We start from the raw sequence: 20,367 nt of genomic DNA, 5'->3' as shown, positions 1-20,367 counted from the left end.
TTTCAGGATACTCGATTCAATTATTTTGAAAATCTAACAAATGCCATTAACAAACACTTAATTCTAAGAAATATCATCGACGAGTATGAGTTCTAAGAAATAATTTGTATATTTGAACAATTTTTTCTCAAATGTAAATAAAACTTTCAAAATTCACAATAAAATATTTTTTTGGCAAATTGTTTTTCTATTTTGTGGGGTGGGGGGGGGGGGTTCGAAATCACCAGAATTTCAGGAATTTTATTCCTCGATTTTGAACTCTTCTATATACTAACAAACCTTAGAATCCGTGGAATTTTAAAATACCAAAATTTAACGTTCTGCGAAACCTGCCGAAATTTATCCCGGTATGCACTTTGGTCGTTCACGAGATTTACTTTTCATGGGTTTAATCTGCTTTTGTTCCTTAGGTTTTATTTAGTGGAAATATATATTTGCAGGCCTAGGAAGAGAGAGAGCCTGACTTGGGCTTGGGCCGGAACCCCATGCAACATAGCTCAGCCCATTAGCCCAAGAGACCGCGGCCCAACATCTGTGGAGGAATGTGTGTGCAAGCAGGTGCTCAATCAAGGTGTATGTCTGAAATTCCAAAGATTCATTTGCGGTTAATTTCATGATTTTCGCAGCAAAAGATAACAAACTTCCTAAGAGAAATAACTCACATCACATCTGAATAAAATGAAACTAAAAGATCGATAGCCAATGCAGCCTCCCAATCAAGTCCCAACTACCTAGTAGAAGAGTGTTTGGTTCACCGTCATATACTTTGCCACATCAAACTTGTGACTTAATTACCATAATTTGTTAGTTATGCAAGATCATAAGCATGATTAATATTTTCTGATGAACAATTGGCTTGCGATTTGGTTTACAAATTAAATTTGGTTTGGAAACAATTAAGGTGTTGGTGCGAGTGTGTGTAACTAATGTGAGTCAGGTTGCGATATCTGTGCTCGGAAACGGTTGGTTTGTCTCTAGTTGTGCAGGTGACTTGAGGTCAATATCGGTCAATGGCGGTGGGATCGTGACTAGGCTCAGGGAGTAGCTGAGGTCCGGACGATCGAGGATGTTAGGTGACGATATTGAATACGAGTTGGCACATGGTGGAGCAACACCGTGTGGGATGGAATCGTAACAGGCTTCATATGTTGTGTGTGTAAGCGCCGGAAAAATCGGGAAGTAAATCGGATCAAAACTGGATGAGAAAAGGAAAGGAATTTGCTACGGGTTCGGACACTGTAGCAGCGTCGGATACTATAGCACCCGGATCACTGTAGCGCGCAGCACTGTAGCAACCGGATCGGATTACTGTGTCGGACCCCGATTACTGTAGCGCGGCGGGTACTGTAGCAGTCGGGCTACTGTAGCACGTTTAGACTTCTGCGGTTGTGTCTGATTTTGGCACGTTGGATTTGATTAGGAAAACTAAGAGATGAGTCATATTAGTATAAGGAGTACTACTCCTATTTGGTGATAGACTTTTCGATATAAATAGAGACCGAGGGGTATGCCCCCGGTGTGCTTTTGTGAGACTTAGTTGTTGATTCTAGATCGACGATTTTGATAGGAGTGCTGTTAGTGCACTTTGTAAATACCAGTTGATGCAATAAAGTCAAGATCATTCAATCTACGTTTTCGGCTTTCATCTACTGGTGATTTTTTTTGGATTCTGACGATCCGAACGATGTCATAGGAGTGGCGCGATTCGATGATCTGTTCGGCGGCACATGAGCGGCGCGATCAAGGTAGCGGCAACATAGGAGCGACGCGATCAAGGTAGCAAGCCTTTGTCAATTTGTTCGACAGAGGTAATTCTTTATTCCGTGAGAGATTTTTGGGTTTTGTTTTTCCCTACCATTCATCCCCCTCTGATAGGTTTGTTTGATCTTGTTCAATCCTACACGTTAGTCTTGTGTTTGGCCTACACTTTTCATATACTTTCCTTTTAGATAAGTTTGTAATGCTTTTTGGCTAGCAATTTGTTGGCCACACTTTTGTAGCCCTCACCACACAACTTGATTAATTTTAGTTGTGGCAAGGCAAACTTTTAGCCACAAACCAAGCAGGGACCAAAATACCAAATCAACTGCCCTCCCTACCTTACCACATTGATTAACTGGGAACCCTTTTTCTTCTTCGTCTTCGCCATTACATAAGCTTCAGTGGCTCTTGCTACTCCATCACCTTTAGGATCCATGGCTATACTGGTCATCCACGCGGACCTGAAATGCTGCCGCTGCAAGGAGAAGCTGAGCAAAATCCTCTGCAGCCTGAGAGGTACCTAGCATGCATCCTGCTTGATTTCTCTGAATCTACTGCAACTGCGTATGGATTATGGAGTAAGATCGTCCATGCATGTCGATCGGACTGGCTCGCTGGCGTGTTTGTTTTGTTAATTTGTTGCGCATGCATCCATCCAGCGAAGTATGGCATCGAGAAGACGGAGTACGAGGACAAGGAGGACAGGGTGATCGTGCGCGGCAACTTCCCGCCGGACAAGCTCCGCAGCGTGATCCTGTGCAAGGCCGGCGGCAAGCTCGTCCGGGACATCGCCATCGTCGACGTGTGGCCGCCACCGCCGCCGCCGCCGCCGCCGAAGAAGAAGCCGGATGAGAAGGATGACAAGAAGGGTGATAAGGATGAGAAGAAGGCGGCCGGCGGTAAGGATGATAAGAAGGATGGTAAGGATACTAAGACGACGACGACGACGACGACGCCGCCGAAACCGGAGTGCGAGCCGGTGCCGTACCCGTGGCCGTACCCGCCGCCGCCGTACTACTTCCCGACGCAGTGCCAGACCTCCACGTGGACGACGGGAAGCTGCCCGCTCCAGTGCCAGTACTGCTGCCCCAAGCCGGACACGACGACGACGTGGTGCGAGTGCTCGCGTGTCGACGGCTGTCACGGCGGGTGCAAGACCATCACGCCGCCACCACCGAGCTGTGGGTGCGGCGGCGGCTGTTCAGGTGGCCACGGGGACAGCGGCGGCTGGTGCGACGTCCGCAGGCCGATCAACTGCCCGCCGCCGCCGTGCCCTCAGCAGCCCGTGTGGCCGCCGCCGTGGGGCGGCTGCAGGGTGGCCTGTGAGCAAGACGAGAACGCGTGCTCCGTCATGTGATCGATCGAACACGTACTACCCTATCTGTTAATTAATTACGGCGTGCTATATATACGTGCCTCGGAAATCGGAATAAACGCGACGCTGATGTTAATCTGGCGTTGCCGTTGTTGTCGCTCTGTGGAATACTCTAATTAATTAATGTCTGTGCCTAGCTTAATTATATATGCACATGTAATTTCTTGTCTATATATATAGTTGACGAGTTTTTTCATCGTACTTGAAAATGTATCTCAAGATACCACATTTTTTAGTGTAAAATCTTGATACCTTGAGATATAATATACGTATCTTGAGGTACCATAATTTTGTACTAAAATTTATGGTATCTCAAGTTACTTTTCAAGAATAGCAGCAGAAAAGCCCATAGTTGACATATGTAGTTTTGTTGTGTATATTTCGAATATATATGTAATCTCCTGTCTATATTTGTATTTGTTTTAGAGTGAAGTGTACCAGCGGTCCCTAAACTTGTGTGCATGTATCATCTAGGTCCCTGAACTCTCAAAATGTATTTTTGGGTCCCCGAACTTGTCTGCGGTGTCATATAGGTCCAAACAGGTTCCGACCCGCTCCATTCGCTGACGTGGCATGCCACGGTGGCGCCTACATGTTGGTGGTGTCATGTGGGTCCCATATGTCAGTATCTCTCTCTTCTCCTTGTTCTTTTCTCTCCCTTCTCGTAGGCGCCACCGTGGCATGCCACGTCAGCAGATGGAGCGGGTTGAAGCCCGTTTGGACCTATATGACATCCCCGGACAAGTTTGGGGACCCAAAAATGCATTTTGAGAATTCAGGGACCTAGATGACACATGCACACAAGTTTAGGGACCGCTGATGCACTTCACTCTTTGTTTTATAAAGTGAAGTATTAACGTGATACTTTACAAGGAATGGAATCGTTTTATTCTATTCAGTGGCATGCTTCCCATCCTATTAAACAATATGATTTTCGTAAAAGCATTCTATATATTAATTTATTGGAAAGCTAATAAGTTAAAACCATTTTTAACTTATATGTAATAGTTTATTCATTTGTAATAACGAATAGTTATTATAAGGTTATTCGGCTAGTCACCCATTTAGCTATTCAGAAAATTAAAAAAAAACCTTGTATAAACATCATATGAATTTTCTCTTTCGTCAACTTCTTTTCTTAGCTTCTAGACACATGAGCTCACATCAGCTTAAGCCTCAAATTCTACATTTGCCGACCATCAGTGTTTCTCTTGGCTACTAATTACCTTTCATATGCTCTTTATTTTGATCTATAATAATTTAATCTACAATTTAGAAGCAATGTTAAGAACAAAAAGCTAATTACGAACCGTACCTACACCAACTTGCCTTAGAAAAACCGATTCATTTCAAGTATATAAATACATTCGCAACAGTTTTGAACTGTTCCCACTTAAGGATTTTTCTCCCCCTTCTTATCAACAACTAATTAATGAGATTTAATTATTCGTTAAAAAAAATTAATGAGATTTAATTTGGCCTGTACAGCAAATCAGCACTGCAAAGTCTCCAAACTCCACCCAATCTCCACTAACAGATAGCTGCTTTGTTTAACAGTAGGGAAGGCATGCATGCCCCCTGCACACAGTGGTTGACAACCTCACCATCTCACATTGATTAGAACAAAATGTGGGTAGATTCAGAGAAAGAGCACTATGATTTACAATTGGACTGCCAAATGGCTATCCCCACTTTAATTATTTGCGAAAAGCTGCTTACTTTATGTTTAACCTAGACTAGGAGTACTCATTAGTCCGGACATGAACAATATGGTGTAATGTAAGTTTCTTGAAGAAGATGACACATATATAGGATTTCTGATGGTGTGTAGGAGAGAGTATTGTCATCTGTTGATTGATCAACAGACAATGTAACCATTGCATAGGTTATCTGTAGAATCAAATTATTAATTATTAGAATATACTTTAGATAACTAAGTAGATGATCGATCTACTGTATGGATGGTCTATATGCTGTATAGATATGACGCGAAAAAATGATCACCCTCATCTTTTGGTTTTTGCTTATGCTTATAAACCAAAATTTAAATTTTCAATCTTAAAATTGGAGTTGATTTTGAGAGGATTTTTTTATTATAATTTATTTTTCAGCCTTGGCTTTTATATCACTGTGATCATGTATATAAAATTTTTATCCGTAAATTATTTTCCATTTGCAAATATGTCGTTTGGTTTTTTCAATATGAACATGTATATAAAAGTTTTATTCGTAAATTATTTTTCTATTTGCAAATGTGTCCAAAAGATGATCCCCCGATGTAGCTAGAAACCACCTTTCATGCTCCCACGAGTCATTTAGAAAACTATCTAATTGTGCTAGGATGGTGTAGATCGTTTAGGTTAGTGGTTTCTAATTATGCTAGGGATGGACGGATAATTTCTAGATTTTGTAGGTTAGTGGTGGCCACATTAGGTCAGTAGCTAACAAGCTATCCTAGCTATATAGCCTCCTCTCTGTTCTCTTGCTTGGAGACCAAACCAAATTAAACATTGCATAGTGCCATCTGTTGGAGGGAATTAATCTGTGTAGAAGGTATTTGCAGTCTGTCTATCTATCTATCTATCTATCTGCTTTCAGTTGTTGCTGAAACACCGATCTCCAATCATGCAAGCACTATGTATCACTGTGTATGATTAGCAGGTAATTAAGTAAGAGTGTGGTGGTGTACATGTTGCTTGCATTAACAATATATAGTATTGGTAGACTTAATTCAGTCTTTCTCTAACTGTACAAATGGAACAGTGACCAGGATGCGACTATCTATATAGGATTATCGAAGTGGATGATTTGGTATACATTGAAAGATTAGTGCATAGCATCTATAAAACAACCTACGACAAAGAACTTTCGACACATGCAACAGGCTGGTGTCTGGCTAAAAAGCTTCCCAAAGCATGTTGATGATGTCTTAAGAAATAAAATCATGTTTGAGTTATATATATATCCTCTTGGATCGGGTGCACCCGAAGCACTAGTAACAAACATCCAATTAGGTACTACACGCATGCTGAAATTTGTGACCTAATAACATCATATTTCCTGCAACAAATGAACCGAATTGGTCGGTCGGCTATAACTAATTGGTGAAGGCTATTATATTTGACCCAACTATTGAGCACATGGGCTGCAGAAAGTTGTATGAGGTATGCTATATAGCCCTTCAAAATGCCACGCCCAGATGAGCTTTTCGAAAAGAGGAAATTAAATGATTGCAAGAATGACTACTTATGCATCTACTTTGAAAATATTAATCATGCACAAAATAAAGCATCAAATAATTAATATTTCCTTACGCTACTATGCAATTATAGTCGGATTCCATTAGGTAGGGTGGCATACCTAGCTAGCTTGCTATACATTTCTAGTACACCAAAAACCTACTTACCACTAGTGTAACAAATAGTGTCCTAAAACACGCAACGATCGAGTTCCCCTCATTCTAGGGCCACATTCGGCAGCACCCACAAGTTAACTTAAGCTCCTTGTTTTCCGCGCGCACGCTTCCTGAACTGTTAAACGGTGTAATTTTTGTAAAAATTTTCTATAAGAAAGTTTTTTTAAAAAATCATATTAATCTATTTTATATTTTTAAATAATTAATAATTAATTAATCATATACTAATATATTAGTACGTTTTTCGTGCTGGATAAGTTAACTTATCACCCCATCAACCGAACGTGGCCTAGAAGTATAAAGTAATCAATAGAGAAGATATCATATTAAAGGCTTCTTCGGATACAGGAATTTTATAGGAATTTTAGAGGAAACAGTTCAATTCCTTTAAAATTCTTGTAAAAATCCTGCAAACCGAAGAGGGCCCGGCCTAAATGTTATGATATACTCTCTGTCCCAAAAAGAAACAATCTTTGGATTTTTTTCCAGCGTTTGACCATCCGTCTCATTTGAAAATTTTATTTAAAAACTCAAAAAACTAGTCATACGTAAAATACTATTTATATTTTATCATCTAATAAAAATAAAAATATTAATCGTAAAAGAATTTTAAATAAGATGAAGAGTCAAACATTATATCTATAAACTGAAAAGTTGTCTTATTCTGGAAGGAGGGAGTACCAAAACTCAGAGGCAAGATGGTGGCAAAAGAAAGGAGGAGCCAAGGTGATGGGAAGGAGTCAGTGGGGCTTCAAAGTGCCGATGAGGTCAAGGTTGTGTGATGTTTAAACAATGATGGCTAGAGGTTTAAATCTAAGGGCAGTTTTATCGTCTTTAAAAGAGTATCACTGGGTATCAAATTTTATACTAGAAAATATGGTACATTCTAGTATATTTTTTTAAGAATGGTAAAATTGCTCTAAATCTAAAGAGTGGGAGGGCTAGTGTATAGAGCTACATGAACTTAATTATATGAGTTTTTTAACATTATTGAAAAATACATCAAGGTACCATCTTTTTTAGTGCAAAAATTTAGTACCTCGAGGTACCATGCAAAATTCTGGTACCTCAAGGTAGTTTTTAAGGATAATAAAAAAAACCCTAATTATATTGGAGCAATCAAAGCTATCGGAAAAGTGAATGATGTTTAAGGAGATATATATAAAACATTTAACAAATAAATTACCAAACAATAATAGAACTACTTGCCCTAGTCAAATAATTTTTCTTAGGAAAAACTTTCGACTAGCTGGTGAATTCTTTTTTTTTTTTGAAGCTAGGCTAGTGAATTCACCAACTACTTGTTGCATGAGTTCCACTGCTTTACGTACACCCATTACGTAAACCGACATACGTAACTACATATTTGGGAAGGTCAATTCCACGGTTTTCACATCACATCACATCAACAAGTTATCTGGCATGATTTGCACCAAACAAAGTTACGCAAAATCCAAATTCTTCATAAAATACATGTAACTATATATAAGAAAACCATTAGCCAACTAGGAAATTAAGAACATAAAGATACATAGAACAAGGGATGACAAGGACCAAACTGTCCTATGTACCAAACTGCATGCATCCCCTTTTCCATCTGGTATGCTGTCGACACGGTGATCGGACGAACGAAAACGAAACGTGATTTCAGAAGGTATATTGCCCCATTACCTACCTGATCAAAAACGCATAAGTAAAGCAGGAGGGTTCAGCTCTGCTTGCTGCTCTATTCTCTCTCTCTGATCTCTCTCTCTCTCTCTCTCTCGCCTCCATAATTCTGACCACCTTTCTATCTCTTCCTCGATCTCCTGCTCCTGCTCCCTGTCAGTGAGAAAAAGTGAGAGACAGAGATGGCCATACTTGTCATCACGGTGAACATGCAGTGCTGCCGCTGCAAGGAGAAGATAGACAAGATCCTCAACTGCCTGAGATGTATCATACACTCCTAACCTAACTTTGATTCTCTTTAGACTGACTAAGATCTAGCTAGCAAGAACTGGGGTTAATTTTGTAGTAAGTTTGTGTGTATGATCGATATGATGCAGGCAAGTATTGCATCGAGAAGATCGAGTACGAGGGGGAGAAGGTGATCGTGAGGGGCGGCTTCTGCGCGGAGGAGCTCCGCAAGTGCATATGGCGCAAGGCCGGCTGCAAGATCGTCGTCAACATCATCATCGTCGAGGTGTGGCCGCCGCCGCCGCCGCCGAAGCCGAAGGTAGATGTCAAGGTCGACGTTAAGGCCGACGTCACTGCTTCCGCCACCGCTGCGGCGGAGGCCGCCGCTACGGCTGCCATTGAAGTTCTCATGAAGGAGAGGTGCTGCAAGCCGGCGGGAGGATGCAAGCTGGTGCCGTGCCCGTACCCGGTGCATTATCCAGTGCCGTGCAAGTGCGGCGGCGGCGGCGGCGGCAAGACGCCCTGCCGCTCGCCGCCGCGGTGCCCGAAGCCGCCGTGCTCACCGCCGCGGTGCCCGAAGCCGCCGTGCTCGCCGCCGCGGTGCCCCCGGCCGCCCTGCCCGCCGCCGTGCTGCCCGCAGCGGCACTGCCAGTCGCCGTGGGGCAGCTGCAGCTGCAACGTCAACGTCATGGTCTGTGAGCAAGAGGTCGGGCCGTGCTCCATCATGTGATGGAGATCGATTCGAACAGTCGAACCGGCCGTCAGCTTGTTACTGCTGCCGTGCCTCGGAAATCGGAATAAACGCGGCGCCGTTGGTTAGCTTGTTCGTTGGACGTTCCGGTGGTGCCTGCGCCAGCCAAAACTGTGTTGAAGAATATTTGTGCTTAAATCATGTAATTTCTTGTGTATATTAATTATATATACATGCAATTTGTTGTCTATATTAATTTGACATGTATTTTCTCCGATTAATGTGATGAATTATGAATAATAATAAGTTTCAACGTGCATCAATAAGAGGCAAGAGAACGTACAACTACTCCACGCTGCATGTTGATAGCTTGAACAAAGCAATAAAATTTACCTATATTTGCTAAGGGGCCAACAATATATGCTAGTTTACTTCAATTTTACCCATGCTAAAAAACCATATAGAATCGAGAAATCAGGGTATGCAACTGTGCGATGGAATCAGTGGTGATTATATATTTGGAGGTGGAGGCCTGCAGCGGCGATAGTAGTGGGAGGGCTAGGGTATGGTTAGAGTCTATGAAATCACATGAAACTCAATTAGATAAATCCAACCTATCAAAAAATGTCTGATGCTTAAGAAAAGAAAATGTATATAACAAGATATTTGCTCTTGTCCAACAAAAAATACCACTGAGGTACCGGTACCCCCACGGTATTAAATCGTTTCTCATCATTGAATCTAGCTAAATAGAATATGCATTGTTAGATCCAACAATCATAAACAATTTGGTGAGATAACAATACATCGAGATACTTTTTGTTAGACAGGAGCAAATCTCATATAACAAATATGTATACTCCTATAGGAGTAGTGGTGCTGGTGGACAGTGTTAAATCTGCCACCTACCTCACCACCTACTCCTTCCTATTTTTTGAAAGAAAAATAACTGAGACATATATATCAAACTATTTTTGTTAACTATACTTAATAACATGCTAGTGATATTTTTCAATAAGATGTCGCTGCAATGCAGGGGCAATATGCTAGTATTCCTAGTAATAATAAAAGGATATTGCCTAGTCATAAAGAAACACCCTTTTTTATCCGCAAATTCGTAATAGCCAATAACATGCCCATCATTAAATATTCCGTGAGTTCCATTCCTGATCATGTAAACCGATTACGCAAGCCGATATACGTAGTTACATATTTGGGAAGGTCCATTTCATGTTCTCAACAGTGAAAAGCTAGTTATCTTGCATGCATGATTTTGTACCAAACAAAGTTCTCAAAAGAAATTCGTATCCGAATAAAAAAACTACGTAAATATATATATAAGAAGGTCATTAGCCAACTAGGATTTAAAGAAATGGAAAGAAGACAAGGGGGGTGGGTGACAAGGACCAAGCTGTCCAATATACCAACTGCAGTCCTTTTGCTGTCGGCACCGTATAGGGCTAGCTGCCTAGCTCGATCGAACAGACCAAATGTTAATTCTCATCATCTCATGTGTATGCATGTAATTAACCCGAAAACCACGCACATAAATAACACTCAGTGGAGTGTAGCTCCGCTGCTCCCATTGCCTCCTCCATTAATTTCTCCGGATCCGGCTTCTTCCTCCCTCGGCTTCTTCCTCCTCGAACAAACCATGGCTATACTTGTCATCACGGTGAACATGCAATGCTGCCGCTGCAAGGAGAAGATTGACAAGATCCTCAACTGCCTGAGATGTATCATACACATCTAATTAACCTAACTTTGATTTCTTTTCCAGCTAAGATCTAGCAAGAACTGGCCGGGGTTAATTTTGTAGTAAGTTTGTGTGTGTGATCGATGCAGGCAAGTATTGCATCGAGAAGATCGAGTACGAGGGCGAGAAGGTGATCGTGAGGGGCGGCTTCTGCGCGGAGGAGCTCCGCGAGTGCATATGGCGCAAGGCCGGCTGCAAGATCGTCGTCAACATCATCATCGTCGAGGTGTGGCCGCCGCCGCCGCAGACGGTGGAGGTCAAGGTCGATGTGAAGACTGAGGTCACCGCCACCGCGAAGGCGGCGGCGGAGGCGGCGGCTAGGGCCACCGTCGAAGCTATCATCTGCAAGGAGAAGGAGCAGCACTGCAAGAAGCAGCCGGAGTGCAAGCTGGTGCCGTACCCGTACCCGGTGCCCTACCCGGTACCGTGCCAGCGCCGCCGTAAGCAGTGCGGCGAGTGCAAGCGCGACGACTGCCACGGCGGCTGCCGCGTCCGCGACTGCACGGGCCCGCCGCCTCCGCCGCCGTGCAAGTGCGGCGACTGCAAGCACGACGACTGCCACATCCGCGACTGCAAGGGCCCGCCGCCTCCCCCGCCGTGCAGGTGCGGCGGCGGCTGCTCGGGCCGGGGCCACGGGGAATGCGGTGGGGGCGGCTCCTGCTGCAAGACGACCGTCTGCTGCTCGCCGCCGCGGTGCCCGCCGCCGCCACCGCCGTGCCCATGGGGCGGCGGCGGCGGCTACGTGGTCTGTCAGCCGGAAGACCCCGGCTGCACGGTGATGTGAGTGACCGAGCAGTCTGCCGGTGTGCGGCGGCGCCTCGGAAATCGGAATAATTAACCACGACGCCGACACGTTTAATCCGGCCGGCGTTTGCTTGTGTGCATGTGGTGTGCTGCCTGCAAAGATGGTTACACAATTGTACTGTCACAGCCAACTGCGTATATATATACGTACAGGAATATTTGTGCTTAAATCATGTAATTTATTTAATTGCCTATATGTATTACTACACATGTAATAATTTGTTGTTTGTATGTATATTTGGCGCCATGAATGTATATACATGCAACTTGTCTCTGCATTTGTACATGCATATGCGAGCAACTATTACATAGTATGGGTATAATTTGGAAGCTAAGCCTAGAAAACTACTTACGTACCTTCGATTTCACCATATAAGAGTTCGTAACATTATCCAGATTCACATGTATGTTAATAAATCTCGACATATGTATAAATATTCAAACCATATACATAGATCAATAGATGAACCTAGTCATATCTGAAACGTGTTATAATATGAAACTAGAGAGCAGAATATATACTTGCTGATGACTTATTTTAACACATGTAAATAAAAAATAGGAATAAAACGCAGGAAAGAAAACGATAGGAAATATATAGAGCATAGAAAAACACGAAATTATAGAGGTGCAAAAGTTTGAAACAAGAGAATTCTAAGAACCTTCGTTTACATTAAACCATGCTTCATTTGCTCAGCTCAGAGGAAGAGAAAACCTGAGATGTTGTTGTCTCTTTGTTTTCTTGCTCTTTGACTAACGAATGGAGGAAAAGGAAAACTTTCATGTATACTCCATTGGCTCCAATTCCTTCACTCCAAACGGCCCTACCGTGATTTTTCGTTTAGGAACTAAATACTTTGAAATTACTCCAATCTAAACAGGCCGGCCTAATTAACGGTGCCGGCAACAGTGCTAATAATGTATTTACTTAAGTACTATACTCATTTACTCATGCAGTCATCCTACAATAAGCACAACGAAAATCCTCAAATCAGGGTGTAGAGACCAGGCCTCTACTCACCTCCCACTCCTGCTCCACAGCTGGACATTGTTTACAATTAATGATTCCAAAGCATTACAATCAAGGTGTAATCTATATCTTTTATTTTTTCAAACCACTCCCCTCTAATCTAAGTGTTACTTTTCCTTAAATTATTTCATGTTTAATATGATGTATATCCAACCATCAATTCTTTTCATATTCTATCTAGGATTTATTCTCAAGTTATGATATTTAATTTATCTATTTCTTTCGTATTAGTGTCTTCATTTCTACTATCTTGTGTGAATTTGAGGGTAGAAATTTTTGCAATTGGGCTGGCATACTCTCAATTGTTACTGTGCTTCCATCAAGATATAAGAAACTAGAAAAAAAATTAAGGTTGAGGCCTTTTGTTTGTTTTTCTTAAAAATCATGCATGTGGAATAGCCTGATCTCATTTGGTATACAACTGATAAGCCATAAAATGGCAGGAACCAAAAAAATACTTCATGGATAAAAAAAAACTATGATGAAAAATAAAGTCAAATTAACCAAATCCAATTTGAAATATATTTTTTAAAAAATTTACTCAAATTTCAACTCAAAGATAATGAGTAATTGTATCAGGAGAGCAAGTGAAACTCATCCAACCCATTAAATGAATGAACTTTTTCCCCATTCTTATTTACAACTAAAAGAGGTTTAGCTATAGCCGTATAGAGCCTACACGTACACTATCTCCACAACTTATATATTACATCCATTTTTACCTAACAACAATTAAGGGATGCATAGTGCTGCTGATAGCCTCACATAGACATGAATAAACCAGGGGCGTCGTTAATTAGAAAGAGGCGATCGATCCTGAAACAAGAAATGGTTTACATACCATAGCTAGCCAATTGTTAAGCCAAAACCAGTGTTATCTTTTCGTTGAAACCTATCCAGACTAAATTATGACTCATGGGTCATTGCAGTCAATTAGAAACAATTAATAATCTGTGATCAATGATGGATTAGGTAGTTGGATAGCTAGGTCAGTAGCTAGTAGGAGACCATCGTCCTTTTTGCCTCTTGTCTGTTGCCTTGGCTGGCTGGGGATCAAACCAAACACTTACTATTAGAATGTTGTCACCTTTTCGAGGGGAATACATAAATAAAACTTTGGAGAAGGACATGCTTGCATGCCTTCAATCATGCTAGCACTAACACTACTAGGGCACTAATAATATTCGTAGATGATTAGGATGACTGTTGTGGTGTGATGCTTGCGTTAAAACCATTACATTTTGGAGATCAGTTATCCGGTCTTTCTCTAACTAAAAGGTGCAACGCTGACAGGGACGATTAGGTATACCTACGTATGTTGTTCGATCAAGTGGGTGATGTTACATTAAGGTTTATTATTAGCTCAGCATATGTGAACAATCTCAGACAAATAGCATTATAGGCTGACTCGGGTACATTTTACTGGTAGTAGAATTTAATTCATACAATTGATTTATTTTTATTGGACGACTATAATAAAATTATACTGCCAACAATATTAGGTATAGTAGAAATTTAAATGGGTAATATCGTTCTTTTTATTGTGATCTTTATTGCAAAAAATGAAATTACAAAATTTTGCTAATTAAGTAATTAACAAAGTAAAAAATATTATTTTTCTACTGACAGTATAATACTGACAGTATAATACTACCAGTAAAATGTACCGAAGAGTTGTCCACAGCATTATTCCACGTGCAACAGGTTAGTGTTACACTGGTTACAGGCATTAGAAAAGCAGCTAGGTTGATGTATTAACATAATTAATCATCTTGGAGGTATATATATATATATATATATATATATATATATATATATATATATATATATATATATATATATATATATATATATATATATATATATGTATATGTATGTATGTATGTATGTATGTGTGTGTGTCGAGTGCACCCGAAACATTACCAGAAAATTAAATTCTAAGCTACTATAGACATATTCAGTACTATAGAAAATGTCTTCAGTGTTAGTTCCCCAACCGACACTAGACTGGGCGCAGACGACGAACCGTTGCTGGTAAGTTTGCACGGTTTAAACGAGGAGACTCGACTTGATTCATCACGGAAACCGATCACTCGCCGCCGTTCCTCCTGCCGGCCGGCGGCCCACCATTGTGCCCTCCTCTGTCTTAGAAAGATAGAGAATTTTTTGAATTTTGAATTTTATTTATTAAATAATTTATAAATTTAATTTTGTATTTCAACAAAATCACAAAACTAACTTTCTACCGCCTTTAGGAGGGCAGAAATGTAAAGTGGCAAACGGCACTCGATCGCGAGGAACGGCCGGAAACGGCAGCACATCGATTTTTGCATTTAGGCCATTGCCACCAGAGGGCGAAGGGGCCTAAATGCAAAATTCGTCGTGCTGCCCAGGAATTTTGTGATTGAAGCGAGAAATTTTCGATTGAACCATGGTTATATATATATATATATATATATATATATATATATATATATATATATATATATATATATATATATATATATATATATATATATATATATATATATATATATATATATATATATATATATATATGTGTGTGTGTGTGTGTGTAAAATTATTTAATCAAAAATACTATCTTAGCTCAGTAGTCACCGTCATAGGAAGAAAATATGATTTTGCAAGGGTTTGACCTCCGGTCGTCTAGATAGAAGAAGGGGACAATCACCACTGAGCTAACTATTGACTAAACAATTTCATATATTATACATATATATATCAAAGTACGGTTAAAACGTAAAATTTCAGACGACACGGAAAATTTTGCATTTAAGACCCCGGCAAGGACCTAAATGCAAAATTTGTCGTGCTGCCGTTTCCAGCTGTTCCTGCGACCGAGTGGCCGTTTGCCACGTCACCTTTCCGTCCTCCTAGAGGGCGGTAGGATGTTAATTAGTTTTGTGATTTTTTAAAGCGCAAAATTACATTTATAAATTATTTAATAAATAAAATTAAAAATTCAAGATAGATAGATAGATAGAGAAGCAGAAACGGAGATAGTACTAAGGAGGAGGATTGCAAGTAGGTATGCTGGCTCTAAGGGCTCTCCAACTTGGTGTTATGATATTATTTGCTAAGATGAACATGAATGGTTCAGATTTCTTGGGCTAATCATTCACAAATATGAGTACAAATAAGATGAACTAAGCAAGTCGCTGGGTACTTGTTGGTCAACATCTTTCGATGTTTGCCACACATATGACGGGGCTAACTGTCAGTCGTGCCTATGTTTGTCTCATTTTACCCCATTAGGCCTAGTGATTATATCAAAATGTGTCGATTGTGAGCAAGGTAATATAAGATGACAACGGGTCTCATCTGACTAAACTTATATAATGCTCACAAGGATGCTTTAGCAATTTAGCTATAGAAAGTCCACGTAATTTTAACAAAAATTTTAGACAGAAACAACCCCGTAGTAAATTTTGCCACAATATAATCTATTATTTCAATTCGGCCCATAAGTGCATTGCCATCTATGGCATTTCAGCACCTGCTTTGGGCTGAGTAAACATGGGCTGTGTATTAGTATGAGCCACAGCCCGGAGCCTCACTGCCGGCCCACATTGAGAAGGTGAAGCCTCTTTTTTTTTTTAACGGAAGTAAAAATTTAGCAACTTCGAGAAGTGATTTTTTTTGTGTGTGTTCTTTTCCTGGAATTTTTGGTAGGGTCTTTCGAATTTCTCGTTGGATTTTTCATTTACCAATAAAGGATTGCAACTAAAATTTAATATAAAAAGTCAAAAGACATGTTTCTAAAAAGTCAAAAACTTAGTACTTCATCCGTTCCGAAATATAAATATTTCTAAGATTTTAATTTGGTTTTACAATATAAGTTTTTTCTAGCACTATTCACATGTCTCACTAATCACTTTCCACTCAAAATATCTGCACTTAACGTCGAACATCCATTCATTTCATATTTTACTAAGAGGTATATAGTCTTTTTAATTTACTCAACCTTATTCCTTACTAAACGACCTTGGCTTATTTATATTTTGGAATGGAGGCAGTACACATTTGGGGAAGGTCGTTTTTACGTTTTTTTTCCACTGAGAAATTAAGTTAAAGCCTATTGTATACGAGTTTCTTAAAAGAAATCCACATAGAAAACTAAAAAAAATAATTAAGATGATCAAGTACAAAAATCAATCAACCGATGACAAGAGGATACGAGGAAGACAAAAGGCTATCATCTACAGAAACAATCCTTTTCAACCTCTTAGCTATAGCTGTCCAACGAAACTCTGCATCAAATGTTTTCAGTGTCTGCAAACATAATAAAGCCGCGTTCGTCATCCTGGTTAGATAACTTATGCCCACTCGTTTTTCACGCGCATACTTCCCGAACTGTTAAACGGCGTATTTTTTGCAAAAGTTTTTTATAGGAAAGTTGTTTTAAAAAATCATATTAATCTATTTTATATTTTTTAATAATTATTAATTAATCATGTACTAATTTATTACTACGTTTTTCGTAACAGGGATAAATTAACTTATCCTCACCTAGCCGAACGCAGCCTAAGTAGTGCCAAGCTTACAGCTCTTCTGCTTCATCCTCCATTTTCTCTCCCTTGAATCCCCTTTCGACCCCATTCATCTTCCTGCCGTTTCAGCATAATATTGAAAGGTGATATTAACGCAAGTCCCAGAGTTTTCGTTTATAACTTATTAATAGTTGTCATAGTACTTGGTATTCCCTCCGTTTCAGGTTATAAGATTTTCTGTTCTTGCCTAAATTCATATGTGTGCTAATGAATATAGATACAGAAAAATATATATTAAGACATGAATGAATTTAGGTAAAGATAGAAAGTCTTATAACCTGAAATGGAGGAAATACATAAGTAATCCTTTTGTTCACCTGATCAACATATCTACAATATTTAAGTTTAGAATTCCATGCATGATCGGCACATATATATAAATTTCTATCGATCTTAGCATGAATACATGATCCATTAATTTCTTGGATTTTGTGAAAAAGACATGGTCTTTCTTGTTGTAAAGTTAATTCCTGCAAAACCAGGAAATATTTGTCAACTTTGTTGCATGTTGTCTACTCCCTCCATCGATCCTAGAAAAATGTATATTTCAAGATTAAATTTAAACTAGAAAGATGAACTTTTTTTATATAATGGAGAGGAAGTATATTTAAAAATTGAATTCTGAATGTTGTACATGCGATGTGTGTTTGCAGATGGGGGCGTCTATACTGGTCATCACGGTAGACCTGAAATGCTGCCGCTGCAAAGCGAAGATCATCAAGGTCCATCACTGCCTCAAAGGTATAAAGTTTCTGCATGAACCAGCATAAGTTTTCGTTGAGTAAATTCCATAAGACAGCGACTATTTTGTTAGATCCATCACGTTACTACAATTTTACTTGGGTATTTCAAATAACTGCGATATTAATGTATCATTTTTCTCAAAGTTGCGCATGCAACTTATTTATCAACAAATTCATGCCCTATTGTCATACTCATATTGTTATAAGTTTTGGACCCGTAGGTCATACACATAACGAGGTATAACATTGCAGTTATTTGATAAAGAGTAAAGTGCATGACCAATCGCTAAACTTGTTTATATATGTAATCTAGATCTTCACACTCTTAAAATACATATCTAAATCCTATATCTTGTTAAAATGTGTTATTTTGGTCTCAAACTGCCACGAGCTCTTTATAATACCCCGTGGCACCGATTAAGGGTGGGCGTGCGTTCGGTTATTTTAGTCTCGGTCTTCGTTCTTCAACTAAACTTCGTTCACTAGAAACTCAGGACCTATCGATCTTGAGAAGAAAAAAAAGAGGGCCGAACGATTTGGTCTCGGTCTTGATCAAAACCGAAATTCAACAACTGCTTCATATATGTAAAAAATCATATAAATTTACAATACAAAAATCATTAGCAAGCATATCCGAATAAAGACACTTATTGGGTTACATGCCTATAAGGAGTAGGGAAGTAAAGCTTAGAGTTTAATCCTATTGAACTTAATGGATAGTAGGGTGCAGTTGAACATTTTTTTTCTTAACTTAACTTTTTTTCAATCTTTTGGTTAACCAATGAGACTAACTGAATCGATTGAATAAAATTCGGTCTTTCACTGCTAGGACCAAATTAATATGGAATTTCTCAGTCTCGGTCTCGGTATTTTTGTTTGATCTCACTATTTGATCTTTTTTACCCACCCTAGCACTGGTGTAGCATGCCAAACAGACCTGAAGTGGCATCGTCACTTGCTGTACAATAGTTGACAATTGGGACCTACTATGGAATTTTTCTTTTCTTTTTTTCACTTCTCCTTCTGTCGTTTTAGCTTTATTTCTTTCTATTTTGTTTTCCTTTTCTATTCTTCTATAAGAATGCTTGCTAGCGCCACGTCAATGGTATGTGAGGTCGAGGTGGCATGCCATGTGGGATTCTATAGGGCTCATGATAGTTTGGGATTAGAATAACACACTTTAACAAGTTGTGAGACACATGTATGCATTTTAAGAGTACACGGATAATGATACAGTTAAACAATTTTAGCGATAGGTCATGCACTTTACTCTTTTATAGAAGCCATTTTGCTATTGTTGTACTTTTATGAGATACTCACTTAAAATTGTACTCCCTTCATATTTTTATATATATGACGTCGCTGACTTCTGGATCCACGTTTGACTTTTCGTCTTATTCAAAAAAATATATAATTACTAATTACTTTGTTTTAATAATTTATTATTATAGGAACTTTAAGTATGCTTTATAATTTTGCATATTTAGATATAAATTTTGAATTAGACGAATAATCAAACATAGATTCAAAAGTCAACGGCGTCATATAAAAAAAATATGGAGGGAGCAGTAAAGTGTGACGCCCGCCTTGACCAAACAATCACTGAACTTAGACCTTTTCATTTGCTTGTTTTTCATCGAGCATATGTAATGAACCGTTATCTGAATAAATGAAGTTTTGAAATTGGCGCTTTTGTTGTCTGAATTCTCTCAAAATTAATCCATGTGTGTAATGCAGTGGAGGGCATCGAGAAGACGGAGTTCGATGACAAGGAGGACAAGGTGATCGTGCGCGGCGACTTCGACGCCGGCAAGCTCTCAGCAAGGTGTGGTGCAAGGGCGGCAAGGTCGTCAAGGAGATCAAGATCGTCGACGCCTGGCCGCCGAAGAAGCCGGAGACGAAGAAGCAAGACGAGAAGCCCAAACCGGCATGCAAATGCAAGCTGGTGCCGTACCCATCGCCGGCGCCGGCGCGCAGCAGCCAGGGCTCGCCGGCGTGGAGCTGCCCGACTACCCATCAGTGGCAGTGCTACTGCTGCCCCAAGCCGCCGCCGCCGCCGAAGACGACGTGCGAGTGCAGCAAATGCCACGGCGGCTGCAAACCTGCAGTCGTCGTCCCGCCGTGCGGCGGCGCCTGTTCGAGCTGCGTCGACGGCGGCGGCGCATGCGGCGTCTGCAAGCCGCCAGTCTGCTGCCGCCGCCGCCGGCGACGACGTGGCCACCGCCGGGGTTCTGGCCGCCGCAGCCTAGCTTCTACCCGCCGCCGTGTGGGGGCTACAAGTTCGTCTGCGAGGACAACTACTCCGACGCGTGCGCCATCGTGTGA

General features: G+C 40.4%; 2 protein-coding genes and 2 pseudogenes across 3 annotated transcripts; all 4 read left to right on the top strand.

The window, feature by feature from the left end:
* Positions 1–1,770: 1,770 nt before the first annotated feature.
* Positions 1,771–3,282, top strand: LOC102699305 (protein PYRICULARIA ORYZAE RESISTANCE 21-like). 2 transcript variants are annotated; one of them, XM_040523713.1, is made up of 3 exons: positions 1,771–1,808; positions 2,191–2,277; positions 2,421–3,282. In XM_040523713.1, the coding sequence occupies exons 2-3, from the start codon at positions 2,196–2,198 to the stop codon at positions 3,116–3,118; spliced, it is 780 nt and encodes a 259-aa protein (XP_040379647.1). In that variant the 5' UTR covers positions 1,771–1,808; positions 2,191–2,195; the 3' UTR covers positions 3,119–3,282. The 2 variants fall into 2 exon arrangements, with proteins under 2 accessions (XP_040379647.1, XP_015691435.2); XM_015835949.2 differs by lacking the exon at positions 1,771–1,808 and having other exon boundaries at positions 2,107–2,277.
* A 5,025-nt stretch (positions 3,283–8,307) lies between these two features.
* On the top strand, positions 8,308–9,451 carry LOC121054308 (annotated as a pseudogene).
* Positions 9,452–10,722: 1,271 nt separating this feature from the next.
* On the top strand, positions 10,723–11,678 carry LOC121054309 (protein PYRICULARIA ORYZAE RESISTANCE 21-like). Its single transcript, XM_040523758.1, has 3 exons — positions 10,723–10,874; positions 10,984–11,440; positions 11,498–11,678. Exons 1-3 carry the CDS (start codon positions 10,793–10,795, stop codon positions 11,676–11,678), a joined length of 720 nt encoding a protein of 239 aa, XP_040379692.1. The 5' UTR covers positions 10,723–10,792.
* A 6,274-nt stretch (positions 11,679–17,952) lies between these two features.
* On the top strand, positions 17,953–20,367 carry LOC102722573 (annotated as a pseudogene).

This window comes from Oryza brachyantha, chromosome 4, assembly GCF_000231095.2.
Source record: "Oryza brachyantha chromosome 4, ObraRS2, whole genome shotgun sequence".
In the NCBI taxonomy this organism is placed as follows: domain Eukaryota; kingdom Viridiplantae; phylum Streptophyta; class Magnoliopsida; order Poales; family Poaceae; genus Oryza; species Oryza brachyantha.
This window is presented reverse-complemented; position numbering and strand designations above follow the sequence as displayed.

Excerpts from the sequence above, each read along its gene's own strand:
- LOC102699305 (XM_040523713.1), top strand. The coding sequence starts at position 2,196 with ATGGCTATACTGGTCATCCACGCGGACCTGAAATGCTGCCGCTGCAAG. Across the intron at positions 2,278-2,420 it reads AATCCTCTGCAGCCTGAGAG|CGAAGTATGGCATCGAGAAG; the intron begins GTACCTAGCATG and ends GCATCCATCCAG.
- LOC121054309 (XM_040523758.1), top strand. The coding sequence starts at position 10,793 with ATGGCTATACTTGTCATCACGGTGAACATGCAATGCTGCCGCTGCAAG. Across the intron at positions 10,875-10,983 it reads GATCCTCAACTGCCTGAGAT|GCAAGTATTGCATCGAGAAG; the intron begins GTATCATACACA and ends TGATCGATGCAG. Across the intron at positions 11,441-11,497 it reads TGCAAGTGCGGCGACTGCAA|GTGCGGCGGCGGCTGCTCGG; the intron begins GCACGACGACTG and ends CCCGCCGTGCAG.